Source organism: Hylobates moloch, unplaced genomic scaffold (assembly GCF_009828535.3).
Source record: "Hylobates moloch isolate HMO894 unplaced genomic scaffold, HMol_V3 SCAFFOLD_10, whole genome shotgun sequence".
Lineage (NCBI taxonomy): Eukaryota > Metazoa > Chordata > Mammalia > Primates > Hylobatidae > Hylobates > Hylobates moloch.
In genome coordinates this window covers 103,336,176-103,355,731 of record NW_026652285.1, presented here as the reverse complement: position 1 = coordinate 103,355,731, position 19,556 = coordinate 103,336,176, and the positions used below count along the sequence as shown (strand labels likewise).

General features: G+C 40.4%; 1 protein-coding gene across 5 annotated transcripts in view; it reads right to left on the bottom strand.

Annotated features, from left to right (window-relative positions):
• Positions 1 to 19,556, bottom strand: part of NUP214 (nucleoporin 214) — a 109,492-nt gene that overhangs the window by 66,194 nt on the left and 23,742 nt on the right. For all 5 annotated transcript variants that reach the window (XM_032165441.2, XM_032165443.2, XM_032165440.2 and 2 more), the window contains exons 15-21: positions 16,959 to 17,045; positions 16,604 to 16,753; positions 15,474 to 15,632; positions 8,005 to 8,108; positions 4,313 to 4,495; positions 3,531 to 3,616; positions 3,342 to 3,425 (exon numbers count right to left, since the gene is read on the bottom strand). In XM_032165441.2, the coding sequence (XP_032021332.2) occupies positions 3,342 to 3,425; positions 3,531 to 3,616; positions 4,313 to 4,495; positions 8,005 to 8,108; positions 15,474 to 15,632; positions 16,604 to 16,753; positions 16,959 to 17,045 (853 nt within the window). The remainder of the gene's footprint in view (positions 1 to 3,341; positions 3,426 to 3,530; positions 3,617 to 4,312; positions 4,496 to 8,004; positions 8,109 to 15,473; positions 15,633 to 16,603; positions 16,754 to 16,958; positions 17,046 to 19,556) is intronic.

Genomic DNA, 19,556 nt, shown 5'->3' with positions numbered 1-19,556 from the left:
AGGGTAAGTGGGTGCTTACTGTACTCGCAATTGGAAGTTTCAATTTTTCCAAAATAATAAATTAAAAATAACAAAAAATGTCAAATAAAAAAAAAAAAGGCAAAGGCAAAACTCTCACATAAGCCCATATAATTGTGCCTTAGGGAAGGAAGGAAAACTGGGGTATGCAAGAGGGCTTCTAAAAAATGGCACTATTCTGTTTCTTGACCTGGGTAGAGGCTACAGGGATATACGTTTTTGTTTTGTGCACTTAATGTGTGTTGTTTTTCACAAATTTTAAAAATTCAAAGTGTTTACATGCTGAGTTATTCTTCCCAGCATGCACACTAATATTAAATGAGTATCATGTGCAGTTATCTGCTTAATGTCTGAATTCCTCCTCTTAAATGAAAGGCTTCATGGGGCTGAGACCATGTTTCTCTCATTTACCACTGATTGGAACAAACTAGGCAATCATATTTATTGAATGAATGAATAAGTAAATTACATAAATCTCACTTGTAAGGACTCTATCTAAATATATAATCTGATGTGGGTTAAAGATTTGTGAACAAAGACATTCTGAGAAAATTTTGGCAACAAGATTAGCAACAGGCATTATGGCCTTCTAATACAAGGAAATATTGTGCTGTCTTTATAAGGCATGTGTTCAAAGAACATTTAAACACAGAAGGCAGAGGAAAAGGTTAAGATTTTAAGTTTAAATTTTTTTCCAATTTTTAAAATTTGGTAAAATGTAACATAAAATTTACCATCGCAAGTGTTTTGAAGTGCTCAGTTCATTGGTATTAAGTACATTCATATTGTTGTGTAATCATCACCACCATCCACCTCCAGAGCTATTTTCCCTGTGCAAAACTGAAACTCTATACCCATTAAATAATAATTCCCCATGATCCCCCACCTCAGTCCTTCAGGCAACCCCTATTCTTGTTTCCATCTCTATGAATTTGATGTCTCTAGATACTTCACATAAGTGGAATTACATAGTATTTGTCTATTTGAGGACACTTAGCACAATGTCCTCAAGGTTCACTTATATTGTAACATGTGTCAAAAATTCCTTTTTAAAGACTGAATAATATTCCATTGTATAGACAGACATTGTTTATCCGTTCATTCATTAACAGACACATTGTTTCCACCTCTTGGCTATTACCAATAATGCTGTCATGAGCATGGATACAAAAGTATCTCTTTGAAACCTTATTTTCAATTATTTGGGGTATACACGCAGAAGCGAAATTGCTGGATCATCCGGTAATTACATTTTTAATTTTTTGAGGAACCACCAAACTGTTTTCTACAGTGGCTTTACCATTTCACATTCCCACCAATAGTGCACAAAGGTTCCATTTTTTTCCATATCTTCACCAACAGCATTTATTTTCTTTTTCTTTTTTTTTTTAATAGGGCTCATGAATTTTAAATTAGAAAAACATTAAGACACAAAACTGTTATAATCTCAATTTCATTTTAAAATAAATCAGATTTACATATACAAAGAAAAAAGTTTGGAACTAAACCAAAATAACTAAGTGAGGCCATATCTGGGTTGAGAGAGAGTTATTTTTTAACTTTTTAATTTTTTTTAGAGATTCTGTTGCTCAGGCTGGAGTGCAGTGGCATGACCATAGCTCACTGCAGCTGCAGGCTCAAGCAACCCTCCTGCCTCAGCCACCCGAAGAGCTAATATTACAGGTGCGTGCCACCGCACTCAGCTAATATTTTTTTTCTCCTTTATACTTTCCATATTTTTCCCAATTACCTACCAAGAGAATGTATTCTTTAGGTAAAAAAAATTATTTGAAAATTAACTTGTCTGTGACTATTATTTATCTAATTTAGCTCTATGTGAGTACAGAAAAATCAATCAGTTAAGATTAAATTTCTTTCAGTTATTCTGATTACCAAAAGCATTTGTTATTGGCATAAAAAAATTTTAACTGAAAACAGAATCTCAAAGAAAAATTTGGATATGGATACTAAAACAAAGCAGTTATGCCTAAAATTGTTTGTCACAAATTTTTCTTTAAATTGAAGTTATTATCTAGATAATGTAATGGGAAAAAAATTTATGGCTTCTTTTTTTTTTTTTTTTTTTTTTTTTTTTTTTTTTGAGACGGAGTCTTGCTCTGTCCCCCAGGCTGGAGTGCAGTGGCGCAATCTCGGCTCACTGCAAGCTCTGCCTCCCGGGTTCACGCCATTCTCCTGCCTCAGCCTCCTGAGTAGCTGGGACTACAGGCGCCCGCCAACACGCCCGGCTAATTTTTTGTATTTTTAGTAGAGACGGGGTTTCACCGTGTTAGCCAGGATGGTCTCGATCTCCTGACCTCGTGATCCGCCTGCCTCGGCCTCCCAAAGTGCTGGGATTACAGGCTTGAGCCACCGCGCCCGGCCGGCTTCTTTTTTTTTTTTTTGAGACAGAGTCTCGCTCTCTCACCCAGGCTGGAGTGCAGCGGCGCGATCTCGGCTCGCTGCAAGCTCCGCTTCCCGGGTTCACACCATTCTCCTGCCTCAGCCTCTCCGAGTAGCTGGGACTACAGGTGCCCGCCACCACACCCGGCTAATTTTTTTGTACTTTTAGTAGAGATGGGGTTTCACCGTGGTCTCGATCTCCTGACCTCATGATCCGCCCGCCTCGGCCTCCCAAAGTGCTGGGATTACAAGTGTGAGCCACCACGCCGGGCCGGCTTCTTTAATCAAGTATTTTTAAGAAAGTATTTTTAGTCAACATTGCTTAATCTTATTTTTTTCTTCTTTTTTTCATAAAAGAAGGCTTTTTCGGCAAGGCACAGTGGCTCATACCTGTAATCCCAGCACTCTGGGAGGCTGAGGCAGGAGGATAACTTGAACCCAGGAGTTTGAGAACAGCCTGGGCAACATGGAGAGACTCCGTCTTTTATTTTTTTCTATTATTTATTTATCTTTTAAAAAGCCTTTTTCCCAGATGCAAACTTACTCAAAACCCAACACAAATCAGAAAAGTAAACCTTCTCTGGCTAAAGCAGAGGCTAGGATCCAGCTCAGCCTATCTCAAACCCTTGTGAATCAGTGCCATAAAACTTGAGGACTGCAGAAAACAGTGTAAAAGCCAAAACGACTACCTTGCTGCTTCATCAAGTATATATAAGCTGCTTCTTATTCCACTATTCAGATTAACAACAGATTCTGGAGACATTTTCTCTATCCCCTATTAAGAACCAACACACACACACTTACACACACATACACAGCACCCTAGCTCACATATGCACACGTGCATGTGCGCGCACACACACACACACACACACCACCGTACCCTATCACTACGTACAGGCCCAGTTACTAGTTCTCTTTACCTGGAGCAGTGGATCTCACTGGTGGGGTCTTCCTCTTGGCCAAGAAGTTTCTCAGTTGTGCCTGTTTCATGGGGGACAGTTTGGCTGCAAGAAATCCATAAACCCATAAATGATTAAGACTCAGTTTTTAAGATATCAGTAGTTGGAAGAGAACAAAGGGAGTTAAAAGACTGGGAAGGATGCAATTACCTGGTACTTTGGGCAAGGATTTGGTGTGAGATTCTATGGTGGTTTTCAACAAAGCATTGCGCAGGCTTTCAAGGTCACTGTCAAAACTGAAACAGGACAGTGTTACATACAAACCAACTAGGAGCTGAAAGATCTGAGGCTGTCGGGGGTACACTATCCTCCTAAATATAAATGCAAGACATGAGAATATCCCCAATATATAAACATGCCATCGGACCAACTGATGGAATTAATCTAAAAGAAGTGAGGCCACAATCATATTATATACCATCTCCACCTCAAACACAACATGATGGTGCCTCAGTAGAAAAAGTCATTAAAATTTATACATTTGGCCTAAAAGCATAAACACAAAACCATTTTGGTAAACTTAAGGCAAACTGTCAATCTGCCAGGGTCTGAAAGTCCCCACATTCAAGCAGAATGGCAAATCTGGGCTTCAGAAACAAGTCAGTCAACTTAATCCTATCAGTTGATTTTCAATCAAACCAGGACACTGTTACTATGGTGTATCACTTGCTGTGATAGATTCAGCATGCATTTCATCAGTGTAATACTTTACAGACTTAATTTAACTCTCCAACAATCCCACGAAGCAGGTATTGTCATCTCCATTTTTTAGGCAAAGAAACAAACGATCAGAGAGGGTGGGACCCTGACCAGGATCACATAGGTGAGAGACACAGAGTCACTTGCAAATCCATATCTGAACCACTCTAAGACTTCCTAAATGTTCATGCATTCATTCACCCATATTTATTGAGTGCAAGTCCTCTCCACACCTGTGAATGCTGCTCTGGGAAGGAACAGCTGAGGGCAGGCTCCACAGGGAAGTCTGGTTGTAAAGGCGGAGCTGCTGAAGACTGTCCACCAGGTGATTCAGCCTCTTCCTCTGTTGGTTGATGATTTCCCGGTTGTTGGCTAGGGTGTTAAACAGTGTCTCTCGCTCTGGCACAAGCAGGTGCCTGTTGACAACAATGAGAAAAGAATTAAACATGAATGGTTCAAGTAAAGGAATCTCCCAGTAAAAAAACAAACAAGACTACAATGGTAGAAGTGAAAATGATAAAATGGAGAACCAGCACTGGACAAGAACCATTAAGAAATTACTAGAAAATAAAAAGGAGATGAAAGCCTAATGCAGATAAAATCGAATGTGGAGAAAACAGCTGGAAACAGGCAGGCCAGTCCTGTAGCAAAGGACAGCATACATTAGGTGAAACCTGAGAGGCCCTGGGAAGAAAAGGGCAGGAGTGAGGTGTGAGTCAGGAACAGGGGAAAAGCCAGTCAGCTTTCTACCTAGAAGTTATCTGTTTTTCTGAATGTAAATTATATTCAATTAAAAAAAAAAACAAAACAGGTTCACTGGGAAGTCTATGGGAGTCAGTTAATTCTTCAGACTATTGTCAAGAAATAGTGGGACAGCATAATTTACATCAGGGAGGTAACCTGCCCAAAAGAACTAAAACAAGACAGAGACAACAGTAGCTGCCTCTGGGAAGTAGATCTGACTGTAGAGGGGGACAGGTCTATTTGCTTCTGCTTTTTCAGTAGAAATCTTTAGCTTTGAAATTTTTTTCTGACTGCATTAATTTGCAGAGGGAATAGGAAAAACCATACAAATAAAAACAAAAGGAATAATCCCACATCAGTTATAAACAAAATTTTCTTTGCTATGGTATGTCAATATAGTCATGTGCCACATAACGACATTTTGGTCAATGATGGCTGTATATACAACGATGATCCTATAAGATTACAGTAGAGCTGAATTCCTATTGCCTAGTGATTTGTGTTACAATTGTCTATAGTAGTCAGTACAAAACCATGCTATACAGCAGGGGTGTCTAACCTTTTGCTTCCCTGGGCCACACTGGAGGAAGAATTGTCTTGGGCCACACATAAAATATACTAATGCTGGCTGATAAGCTTAAAAAAAAAAAAAATCACAAAAAATCTCAGAATGTTTTAAGAAAGTTTACGAATTTGTGTTGGGTTGTATTCAAAGCTGTCCTGGGCCACATGAAGCCTGCAGGCCATGGGTTGGACAAGCTTGCCGTATGGTATTGTAGTCTAGGAGCAACAGGCTATACACCATAAGCGCCTAGGTGTGTAATAGGCGATGTCATCTAGGTAATAAGTACACATAGTATAAGTACATTCTATGATGATCATACAATGACAAAATCGCCTAACAATGAACTTCTCAGAATGCACGTTAAGCAACAAGTGACTCTGTGTATATTTTGCCTCTTAACACAAATCACGGAATGAAAAATGCTTGCTAAACAGAAACCTCTGGATTTATTTCCTTTTTTCCCATTTTCTCTTTGAGTTCAGGGCTGACTGAATGACTGTCTCTGGTAACAAGGTAGTTCAACATATAATTTTTAAAAGGCATTTCAGGCCAGGCGCGGTGGCTCACACCTGTAATCCCAGCACTTTGGGAGGGCGAGGTGGGTGGATCACGAGGTCAGGAGTTGGAGACCAGCCTAACCAACATGGTGAAACCCCATCTCTACTAAAAATACAAAAATTCGCCGGGTGTGGTGGCACGCACCTGTAATCCCAGCTACTCAAGGAGGCTGAGGCAGGAGAATTGCTTGAACCCCGGAGGCGGAGGTTGCAGTGAGCTGAGATCGTGCCACTGCACTCCAGTATGGATGACACAGCGAGACTCAGTCTCAAAAAAAAAAAAAAAAAAGGCATTTCAATAGGGTACAAGGTAATATTCAGGGATGGCCCTAAAACAGAGAAGTGCTATCAAAATAGAAAATCGTACAGATTTAAGAATTTGAACTCTGCAGAAAGAGAACTCAGACAAGCATAAGTAGTAAATCCACAGAACTGTTACAAAGGAAAAAAAAAGCTTGGCTTCTCTTTAAGCATCATGCACTTTCTTACAAGGCTAATTGTTAATTACCAAAAAGAAATACAACAATTGAGCAGAGCAGAATGTACCCACTGTCAGGTTAGACCATTGTTTCCCTTGTGGGAAGGCAAATCATATGGTTAAACATGAATCAGAACCAGGTGTGTGAGCTGGTTCTCTAATGGGGCCCCACTGCCCATGGAGACAAGTGCCCCAGTCCACAGGCCACAGAATCCTTCCCTTAGATAGTGGGGGAGGAGAGCTTCTCATTTCTATCTCCCTATACCTATCTATGCTGCAAGCTGAGGGTCCTCCAGTTGGGATTTTTAGCCTTTCTCCACATAACACAATGTAATTTATTGAATTCTGCTTACTATATTATAAGCATATTATAGTCCTGTCCCTGATACCACACCCAGGTTGTCCCACTGAAAAGTACATCAAACAGACCATTTCTGGTTTGTTTTCACACAGGGCTAATCTATTAACCAAGTGTAGATGTTTCAGAAATCTAACATTTCATGGCTGATTCGTTTTTCAAATTTCTAATGGGCACTTCATGCTCTCATGGTGCACGGCATTCTACTCCTTGTGGAAAATATGTGGCTTAAAACCAAATATCTAGGGATAAAAAACTATGCTAAAAGGTTTTCTCATTACTTTGCCATCATTTCTCTCATCTTTTTAATTATCCACACTAATTACAAATGTTTTCTCAAAAAGAAAATTTGAAATATACAGAAGAGTATTATGGAAAATTCTCCTTAATCCCGTTTTGCAGATGTAACTAGGAATATTTTGTTACATCTATTTACTTTTGTACCTCCACATTCTTATTAGCCAATATGCTTGTCTTTTTACTTATTAAATTTTTATATTACATCTAATAATTATAGCGAAATAGTTATATATTCATACATTTTGTAGAACACAGAATATGTATTCAATATATTACATAATTTACTGGAGAACACACTAGTCAATGGTTACAGGGTATTCTGTAGTTAAGAAAAAAAGGGACCATATTTATTTAGCCACTCCTGTACCTTTAGATAATTAGGTTGAATCCAATTTTTCACTATCATAAATTATACTGCAATATGAATTATTTTATGTAAATTACTGAGCATCATTTGTTGTTTCTGTAGAAAAATATTTCAAGTAGAATGACTGTTAAAAAGAATTAACATTTTGTAGAGATTTTCTTTTTCTTTTCTTGTTTTTTTTTTGAGATGGGAGTTTCGCTCTTGTTGCCCAGGCTGGAGTGCAGTGGCACACGATCTCAGCTCACTGCAACCTCCACCTCCCGGGTTCAAGCGATTCTCCTGCCTCAGTCTCCGTAGTAGCTGGGATTACAGGCATGTGCCACTATGCCCGGCTAATTTTGTATTTTTGGTAGAGACAGGGTTTCTCCATGTTGGTCAGGCTGGTTTCGAACTCCCAATCTCAGGTGATCCACCGCCTTGGCCTCTCAAAGTGCTGGGATTACAGGTGTGAGCCACCGCGCTCGGCCGGGGATTTTCATATGTTCCTAAATCACCTTTTTGAAATGGCAATAGCAATATCTATTCCAACACATTGCAGATGAGAGATCTCATTCACCTTTGTTTTTTCTTTTGTTCCAGATGCCGATCCCACTCCAAGTCTAGAACATCATTCACATCTTGGACAGCAAATTTCACATACTGATGAAGGCGCCGAATTTCCTATAAGAAAAAAATTAAAAGGCAAATGACTCATTTTTCTGATAGTTTGGGGGAAGACGTATCAAAACAGTCAAAAGAATTCTAAAATACTTCTATATTAAGAACCATAATGAACAAGGAAAACAGAATAGGTTTTAATATGATTATTAAAACTATATAATTAAAATGAGGCCGGTGCAGTGGCTCAGGCCTATAATCCCAACACTCTGGGAGGCCAAGGCAGGAGGACTGCTTGAAGCCAGGAGTTAAAGATCTGCCTGGGCAGCATAGCGAGACTCTATCTCTAATAATGTATACAAATAAAAAAGTTACATAAAAAAACTTTATAATTAAAATGAAAAACAAAATCGGCCAGGCGTGGTGGCTCCTTACTTTGGGAGGCTGAGGCAAGCAGATCACTTGAGGTCAGGAGTTCAAGATCAGCCTGGCCAACATGGTGAAACCCCATCTCTACTAAAAACACAAAAATTAGCCAGGCAGGGTGGCAGGTGCCTGTAATCCCAGCTACTCAGGAGGCTGAGGCAGGAGAATCACTTGAACCCAGGAGGCAGAGGTGGCAGAGAGGTGGTACAATGAAAAAGGAAACAGAATGGGTGTGTCTGCCTAGGCCCCCAGGGAACAAATGTTCTTGCTTAATTCTCATTTCTCAGTTCCATGGTCTGAGAATTTTCCATTCCATTCTGGTACTCAGACAGTGCATCCATTTAGATATTGCTCTCCCACCCATAAAATTAACTGTAATGGAGACAAAACAGTGCTGAAAATAATTCTAAACCTATCTATTCACAGCATAGAACATATAAGTCATCTTCCCATTTGAGAAATACTTATTTGTTTGCAAAAGCAAAGAACACTATCAGCACTAAAAACTGAATCTGTCGTTATTTAAAATTTCAGCTATTTAACTTATTATAGGCCTGCAATAATTTTATTTAAATTTTGGGCGACTGTTAACCTTCATGGCTATGCAACTTGATTCTCAAAAATTAAAAACAGGCCAGGTGGCTGGGCGCTGTGGCTCACACCTGTAATCTCAGCCCTTTGGGAAGCTGACGTGGGCAGATCACTTGAGGTCAGGAGTTCCACAGACCAGCCTGGCCAACATGGTGAAATCCCGCCTTGATTAAAAATACAAAAATTAGCTGGGCATGGTGATGCACACCTATAATCCCAGGTACTTGAGAGGGAGATCACGCCACTGCACTCCAGCCTGGGCAACTGAGCAAGACTCTGTCTCTAAACAAAAAAACAGGCCAGGCATGGTGGCTCATGCATGTAATCCCAGCACTTTGGGAGGCCAGGACGGGTAGATTACTTGAGGTCAGGAGCTCGAGACCAGCCTGGCCAACAGGGTGAAACCCCATCTGTACTAAAAATACAAAAATTAGAGTGGGGGCAGTGGTTCACACCTGCAATCCCAGTACTTTGGGAGGCCAAGGCAGGTGGATCACTTCAGGCCAGGAGTTTGAAACCAGCCTGGTCAACACGGTGAAACCCTATCTCTCCTAAAAATACAAGAATTACCCAGGTGTGGTGGCACGCGCCTGTAATCCCAGCTGCTCCAGAGGCTGAGGCAGGAGAATCTCTTGAACCTGGGAGGTGGAGGTCGCAGTGAGCCGAGATCATGCCACTGCACTCCAACCTGGGTGAAAGAGTGAGACCTTGTCTCCAAAATAAAACACAAAAAAACAAAAAACAAAAATTAGCTGGGAGTGGTGGTGCACGCCTGTAATCCCAGCTACTCAGGTGGCTGAGGCAGGAGAACTGCATGAACCCAGGAGGCGGAGGTTGCAGTGAGCTGAGATCGCACCATTGCACTCCAGCCTGGGCAACAGAGTGAGACTCTGTCTCAAAAAAAAAAAAAAAAAAAAAAAGGCCAGACACAGTGGCTCACACCTGTAATCTCAGCACTTTGGGAGGCCAAATCAGTAGGAGTGCTAGGGCCCAGGTGTTCGAGAACTGCCTGGGCAACACAGCAAGGCCCTATCTCTACAAAAATTTTTAAAATTAGCCAGGCATGGTGGTGTGTGCCTGTAGTCCTAGCTACTTAGGAGGTTGAAGCAGGAGGATCACTTGAGCCCGAGTTCGAGGCTGCAGTGAGCTACGATCGTGCCACCGCACCACACACTCTGGCCCAAGCAATAGAGAAAGACCCTGTCTAAAATTAAAAAACAAACAAACAAAAAACAGAGCTAGACGTGGTGGGGTACACTTGTAGACTCAGCTACTCAGGAGGATGAGTTAGGAGGATCACCTGGGCCCAGGAATTCGAGGCTTTTGTGCACCATAATCATGCCTGTGAATAGCCTTTGCACTCCTGGGCTACATAGCAAAACTCTGTCTCTTAAAAAAGAATAAAATAAAACTGAGGCATTCGATTAAGTATGTCTACAAATGGAGATAATGTGCTATATACTAGGAAAAGCAGTTTATATCTGTAGAGAGATCTTACTATGTTTAAATGTATTTTCAAAATTATTTGTGTAGCCGGCACAATCAGACAAGAGAAAAAATAAAGCGTGTCCAAACTGGTAAAGAGAAAATCAAACTGTCGCTGTTTGCCGATGTTATGATCATGTACCTAAAAAACCCTTAAGACTCATCCAGAAAGGTCCTAGATCTGATAAACGAATTCAGTAAACTTTCAGGATACAAAATCAATGTATACAAATCAGTAGCACTGCTATACACCAACAGCAACCAAGCTGAGAATCAAATAAACAACAACCCCTTTTACAATAGCAGCAAAAAAGAAAAAAAAAATTTAGGAATATACCTAACCAAGGAGGTAAAAGACCTCTACGAGGAAAACTACAAAACATTACTGAAAGAAATCATAGACGACACAAATGGAAACGACACAAACAAATAGAAATACATCCCATGCTCAGCCGGGCGCAGTGGCTCACGCCTGTAATCCCAGCACTTTGGGAGGCCGAGGCAGGCGGATCATGACGTCAGGAGATCGAGACCATCCTGGCTAACACAGTGAAACCCTGTCTCTACTAAAAATACAAAAAATTAGCCAGGCGTGGTGGCGGGCGCCTGTAGTCCCAGCTGCTCAGGAGGCTGAGGCAGGAGAATGGCGTGAACCCGGGAGGCAGAGCTTGCAGTGAGCCGAGATCGCGCCACTGCACTCCAGACCGGGTGACAGAGCAAGACTCCGTCTCAAAAAAAAAAAAAAAAAGAAAGAAATACATCCCATGCTCATGGATGGGTAGAATCAATATTGTGAAAATGACCACACTGTCAAAAACAATTTACAAATTCAATGCAATTCTCATCAAAATACCATCATTATTCTTCACAGAACTAGAAAAAACAATTCTAAAATTCATATAAAACTAAAAAGCCCACATAGTCAAAGCAAGAATAAGCAAAAAGAACAAATCTGGAGGTATCACATTATCTGACTTCAAACTATACTACAAGGCTACGGTCACCAAAACACCATGGTACAGGTACAAAAATAGGCAGACAGACCAATGGAAAAGAATACAGAACCCAGAAATAAAGCCAAATTATTAGAGCCAACTGATCTTCAACAAAGCAAACAAAAAACATAAAGTGGGAGAAGGACACCCTATTCAACAAATAGTGCTGGGATAATTGGCAAGCCACATGTAAAAGAATGAAACTGGATCCTCATCTCTCATCTTATACAAAAATCAACTCAAGATGGATCGAAGACTTAAATCTAAGACTTGAAACCATAAAAATTCTAGAAGATAACATCAGAAAAACTGTTACAGACATTGACTTAGGCAAGGAGTTCATGACCAAGAATCCAAAAGCGAATGCAACAAAAAGGTAAATAGATGGGACTTAATTAAGCTCCTGCACAGCAAAAGAAATAATCAGCAGAGTAAACAGACAACTCACAGAGTGGGAGAAAATTTTCACAAACTATGCATCTGACAACAGACTAATATCCACAATCTATACGGAACTCAAACCTATCAGCAAGAACAAAACCAACAATCCCATCAAAAAGTAGGCTAAGGACATGAACAGACAATTTTTAAAAGATATACAAATGGTTGACAAACATCCAAAAAAATGCTTAACATCACTAATTATTAGGCAAATGCAAATCAAAACCACAATGCAATACCATCTTACTTCTGCAAGAATGGCCATAATTAAAAAATCAAAAAATAATAGACGTTGGTGTGGATGTGGTGAAAAGGGAACACTTTTACACTGCTGTTGGGAATGTAAACTAGTACAACCACTACAGAAAACAATATGGAGATTTCTTAAAGAACTAAAAGTATCTACCATTTGATCCAGCAATCCTACTACTGAGTATCCACCCAGAGGAAAAGAAGTTATTACATGAAAAAGACACTTGCACACGCATGTTTACAGCAGCACAATTCGCAATTGCAAAAATAGGGAACCAGCCCAAATGCCCATCAATCAATGAGTGGATAAAGAAAATGTGACACACACACACACACACACACACACACACACACTACTACTCAGCCATAAAAAGGAATGAAATAATGGCATTTGCAGCAACCTGGATGGAGCTGGAGACCATTATTCTAAGTGAAGTAACTCAGGAATTGAAAACCAAACACCATTTGTTCTCATTTATGAGCAGGAACTAAACTATGAGGATGCAAAGGGATAAGAATGATACAACGGAACAGGTGTGGTGGCTCACGCCTGTAATCCTAGCACTTTGGGAGACCAAGATGGGCAGATCACTTGAAGTCAGGAGTTCAAGACCAGCCTGGCCAACACGGTGAAAGAGGATGCAGTGAGCCAAGATCACGCCACTGCACTCCAGCCTGGGTGACAGAGTGAGACTGTCTCTGAATAAATAAATAAATAAATAAATAAATAGATAGATAGAATGATACAATGGACTCTGGAGACTTGGGGGGAAGGGAGAGAGGGCGGTAAGAGCTAAAATACTACACATTGGGGTACAGTGTACACTGCTTGGGTGATCGGTGCACCAAAATCTCAGAAATCACCACTAAAGAACTTATCCATGTAACCAAACACCACTTGTTCCCCAAAAACTATTGAAATTTTTAAAAATTAAAAAAAAAATTAATTTGTGGATAAGGGTCTATGTCCTAATCTGAAAAAGAGAAAATGTAATTTTAAAAGAGCCAAGCTGATTCAAGAGAAGTAGAAGTAACCTTAGTAGCAAATGTAACTTGATGATCACAGGACGCTCTTTCCTTTGATCACTTCAGATACAACCACACCTCTGCGTTAGCTGCTGCTGTTTCTTTGGAATGCCCTCCCAATTGTGCCCACCAGCCAAAAACAATTCTTCTTTTAAAGCCTATCACAAATACTTCTTTTCTCTGGCTCAGCTGCTCCCTCACCTGTGGTCCCATAGCAACATATCCCACACTACATTTACATGTTTGTCTTTCTCTCTGTCACTTACCCAACTGCAGGAATTGTAAACCTGAGTGAATTGTAAACCTGCATGAACTGTAAACCAGACTCTTGAGTATGAGCACAGGCTCTTGAGTCAGACTGCCCAGGTTCAAGGTTTCAAGGTTTATTAGTGGTAAAACCTGGGTAGTTTCAGTTATCTTGGTTTCATCATCTGTGCATTGTCCATAGTAAACACTCAATACATGCTAACTAGTATTATCTACTTAGCACCATGAAAAAAGAAAATTATTCCCTCCTGAATAAGTGTCCCCCTAAAGCTGTATGCTTTCCTCTTAGTTTGTCAATAAAGAGGTGGAAAGGCACATAGGAACAACACGTAGCTCGGATGCAGAGCGGATGCCTGTAATTTGATGAGCAGTAGGCAGGCAGCACTCTCTTGCTGAAGTAATATCCACAGTGGAAGGAGGACGCATCAGGAATACCAGAGGGCTGCAGATCACAGCAAGGGCTCTGCAATCTTTCTTGAAGAAGGAACCATTTTTTTTTTTTAATTTTCAGTAAGTTGACCAGGTGTGGGACAGAAACACTGGGGAACAATAAAGTTTGAGGCCTCAAATTCTCTGAGGCAAGAACGATTCATCACACCTGCAAACCCCACAGATGTCATGAGGAAGACCAGAGATGCCAGTGAACCCTTCCCGCTGGAATTCCAGACAAATATGAGATAGCAGAAGAGGACCCCCACACTAAGGCCAGCGACACAATGATTCGGTATACGCTGAAAGATGGAAAGCAAAATCCGATTAGCAAAAGCAGAGATTAAGAATAATTAAGAATGGTGGCTCACACCTGTAACCCCAGAACTTTGGGATTACAAAGACGGGAGGGTGACTTGAGCTCAGGAGTTCTAGACCAGCCTGGATAATGTAGTGAGACCCCATCCCTACAAAAAATTTAAAAATCAGCTGGGTGTGGTGGCACACACCTGTACTCCCAACTATGTGGGAGGCTGAGGTGGGAGGATCACTTGAGCCCAGGAGGTTGAGGCTGCAGTGAGCTGTGATGGTGCCACTTCAGCCCAGGCGACAGTGCAAGACTCAGTCTCAAAAAAAAAAAAAAAAAAAAAAAAAAGAATTCAAGAGAAAAGTTAAGTGTGGCATACAGAAAAGAGCTCAGGCAAATGGAGGTTTCAATTCTGGTTCCCCGCTTCCTAGCCAACATGACTTTGGACAAGCTACTTAGACTATGAAATTTAATTTCCAGTTACCTGTATAATGGGCTACAGGGACCAGTAACTCTTACCTTGCAGAGCAGCTGGCTTTGAAGTCTAGAAATAATGCATAAGAAACACCTAGCAGATTAAATGGCACTCAAGAAATAGTTGCCACTTTAATAATTATTATTTATAATTCAACTTACATGTTTCAACAGAGTATTCTCTATTAAGCTTAAGGTTTAATAAAGAATTTTGGCCAGTCACGCGTGTAATTCCAGCCCTTTGGGAGGCCAAGGCAGGAGGACTGCTTGACCCCAGGAGTTCAAGACCAGCCTGGGCTGGGCAGCATAGTAACACCGTGTCTCTCCAAATAAAATATTAAAAATTAACCAAGTGTGGTGGCACATGCCTGTGGTCCTGGCTACTCAGGAGGCTGAGGCAGGAGGATCACATAAGCCCAGGAGGTAAGGCTGCAGTGAGCTGTGATCACACCATTACACACTAGCCTGGGCAACAGAGTAAGAAGACCCTGTCTCAAGAAAAAAAGTATTAAAAAAAAAATCTATTATTTAAGTGAAAAAAATTACATAATTACATGAAGTGTACTGTTTTCTTTGCCACAGTTAAGGGAGTTTACAGGAAATGTGGTAAATTATAAGCAGAAAATCAACAACTTCAAAAAGAGCCATCACTCAAATCTATACGCAAAAAGAGGTAGCAATTGTTACATGAGTTTGTTTTTAAATCTTTTAAATAGATTTACATAGATCTCCTACCTGAAGCTGAGCTTCACTCTTGGGATCCAGTGGTCTTTTATAAAGCAAATGCAGATAACCAGAGTCACGATTTCTTTCATTTTGTTCTCTGGCTTCCTCAACACCAGCAAAGCCCTCAAGTAAAGTTGTTTTCAGGCTACTTATATCTCCATGAAGCGACTAGAAAAAGTACAATAATGTGTTGATACAAAAAGTTGTTAAGTCCAAATCTTTCTGTTTGGATCAAGGAAGGTGGTGTTTCTCAAACACTCACTGAACACAATGAACGTCTGAATATATTTAACTCATGTAAAAAAAGAATTTAACTGTTTAGAAAGACACTAATGTTCTTTTTTTAATATCTTTTTCATCCCCATTAAAAAAATACATTCTAATGATTGAAAATGCAGAAAATACAAAAAGCATGGACAGTAGCTCTAATACTACTATGTAAAGATAATTACTGCTAACACTCTAAAGAACTTTCCTCTTTCCAAACACACTATTCAAGACCCGAACTCTGGAATCAGACAGTCTGAAGCAGAATTCTGGCACTACCACTTGCTAAGTGGGTGACTTTTGACAAATTTACCTAAGCCTCAGTTTCCTGACTTGCAAAATAGAGAGGGTGACAGTACGTATGACACAGCAAAGTTGTGAAGATTCAGTGAGATAATACAAGTGATATGTTTGGCACAGTGCCTGGCACACAGTAAGCAGTAATAACAGTAACAATAATTAACACTATTAACACCAAACATTTAATACTTTCATACTGCATATGTCCTAAAATATCCTTTTTAAAAAATCTAACACTATTTAAGATAGTAAAATTTCAAATATACCTAAATTAACAACTATAATAAATTTTATGGAGTGTACAGTATGTGTCAAAGGGGTAGAAACTTACTCCATCTTATGGATGAGAAAATTGAAAAATAGAGTAACGAGGTTAACTTGCCCAAAGTCACATAATTTATTAAGTGCTGAAGGTAGGATTTGAACTCGGGGATTCTAGGCAAGCTACTCAGCCACGTTAAAAAAACATTGGTGGTCCTTGAAGAAATAAAGTACATACCCCCATGGAGTACTAGCAGAAAAAAAATTGTTAAATGCAATTCAACTCAGGAAAAGTATTCATAAACACAAACCTCTGTGGTCTCTTTAATCTCCAAAAGAAAGGTATGCAAGTCATCTGATTCTGTTCGCAGCATCTTCATCTCCTCAGAAGTGCCCACTTGGAAACAGGCTTTGGAAGTTCGGGCTTTTAACTCTTCCAACTCCTTCTGAAAGTGTGCAATCTGTAGAAGCCACAAGTGAGGAACTACTTAGTCTGAAGGACAAACAGTAATGTCACTGCTACCGTGCTTACTAACTGCTCAGACTGCTGGGATGGGCCATGCTTCAGCGCTAGAATGAACTAACTAGTCATATAGGGGTTGGCACTCTGACCCATCCAAGTCTGTCAGCTACTTCCAGAAAAACATCCTCAGGAAACAAATTTACCTCCTCCCCAATTCCAGCCATTACAGGATCTGAATCTTTCCACTGATGTCCCTGCTTTTCTGCAACACCAGGCTGAAGTGACTTTGCCTGAAACGGAAGGCGAAAGGTTTAAAAACTGATCCTATACTACAAGTCATAGCTTCTACAAGCAATTATATCAGTGCCTATCACAGGGAGTGGCGCTCCTGTAACATGGTCATTGTTTCACTCATTGTGACGAACCCTTATTTATAGGGTCTCTACTTTGTGTAAGGCATGTTCTAGACAGTGCAGGTAGAGGTGAACAAGTAGATGAGGGCCCAACTCTCATGGAACTTACCTCCTACTGGGACATGCTGAATAATAAAATATAAACACATCTGATAATTTCAGTTGGAGAACAAACAGGAAAACATAAAGAGAATAAAAGAGGGCACTACTTCAGATGAGATGGCCAAGAAAGCCCTCACTGCGGTCTGCCATCTGAATGGAGGCTGCAAGCAGAAAGCAAGCTATGGGATCTTCAGGAAGCACCTGCCAGGCAGCAAGAAAGGCAAGTGCAGAGGTCTCAAGGCAGGAGAAACCTTAGCAAAGAAAAAAAGTAAATGTGGGCTCTGTGAAGTCAGGGGAGGCACTGGAGAGGGCAGGGGTAGAGTCAAGAAGGCAGGCCGGGGTAGGTCATATAAGGTCACACCAAGGAGTTTGGGTTCTATTCTAAACGTGTTGGAAAGCTACTACTGGTGTTTTAGGAGAGTTTAAATCTCCTTTATGATTTAAAAGATCCCTCTTGCTGCTATGTAGAGCAGGGACAGCAGAGAGAGTAGTCGAGAGGTTAACAAGGTGAGAGGTGGCAACAGCTTGACAAAGGATGCTAGCAGGGGGACAGAGCTGTGGGCTTATGACATGTGACACAGCAGAGGGTGGAGCTGACAAGACCTCCTGCCAGCCTGGACTGGGGAGAGGTACTGTTGAAGAGAGGGATCTAGGATGCTTCGGGGCTTGGGGCTTGTGCAAACATCTAGTTTGTTAGTGCTACTTAAGCATTGGAAAAGGACAAGCCTCTAGGTGAGACAGAAATCAAGAGTTCTGCTTTAAAGATGCTATAATTTGAAATGCCCTTTAGACTATTTGATATTTACAACGATTAACACTAGAGAGGTCTTAGACTGCATCAGCATTCATTAACAGCAAACATTTATTTGACAAACACTGTATGTCATGCATCATGCCACAAGCGTGAACTGTGACCTGGGCACTTACTATGTACCTAGTACAGATGTGTGTTAGGGTAGGAGAAGGGTTGGTTAGGGGGACACAGAAAGGAAAAGACATAATTCTTGTTCTCAGGGCACTCAAGTAATCACGTGGGAAACTGACATACAATTCTCTTTACATTACACCATAAAAATAAACTGAGATGATGGACTACAAATCTAAATATGAAAGATAAAATAATAAAGCTTTTAGAAAAACATCTTTTTGACTTTGAAATAGAAAATTATTTCCAAAACATGAAAAGCATGAATCATAAAATAAAAAACTGATACACTTAATTATATTAAAATGAAGAACGTGTATTCATCAAAGAAACAAAAAAGACAATGAATAGACAATTCACAGTGAGAACATGTTTGCGCTGTATGTGCGTGTGTGTGTGTGTGTGTGTGTGTGTGTGTGTGTGTGTGTGTATTCAAGGAACTCACTTTTAAAAATCAGAAGGAAAAAGCCAGACAATCCAACAGAAAAACAGAATAAAGACATGAACAGACACAACATAAAAGAAAATATTCAAATGGCCAATAATCATCTTTTAAAAAGCTTGCTAATCATTAGAGAAATACAAATTAAAACCACAAAACCATACAACAAAAGATGAAAAATACCAACAGTGGCAAGCATGTGGAGCAGCCAGAAGTCTCATACACTCTTGGTGGGAATCTACTAATGAGGAATACATGCAGATTCTATGACCCAGCAATCTCACTCATAGGGATACACCCAAGAGAAACTTGCATATGTGTTCACTGAGGATGTCAACTGGAATGGTCATAGTAGTACTACATACAATGGCTTAAACCTGGAAACTACTCAAGTGCCCATCAGAGTGGAACAAATACTTGTAATATAATCACACAATAAATTCCATACGACATGGATAAATCTCACAAACATAATGTTGAACAAAGCAGCCAGATACAAAAATACATACTGTACAAATCCACTTGATAGGAGGTACAGGCAGGCTAACCTCATCTATGCTGTTGGAAATCAAGAAACCAGCTACTCTTTGGCAAGAGTAGTGACTAGAAAGGGACAGGTGAAAAAGAACTCTGGGGTTCTGGCCTCCGCCTCCCGGGTTCAAGTGATTCTCATGTCTCAGCCTCCCGAGGAGCTGGGACTACAAGTGCGTGCCACCATGCCCAGCTAATTTTTGCGTTTTTAGTAGAGATGGGGTTTCACCATGTAGACCAGGCTGGTCTTGAACTACTGGCCTTAGGTGATCCGCCCACCTTGGTCTCCCGAAGTGCTGGGATTACAGGCATGAGCCATTGCGCCCAGCCAGGTTCTCATAAAATTCTGTTTCTTGATCTGGATGCTAGTTACCAAGGTATGTTCAGT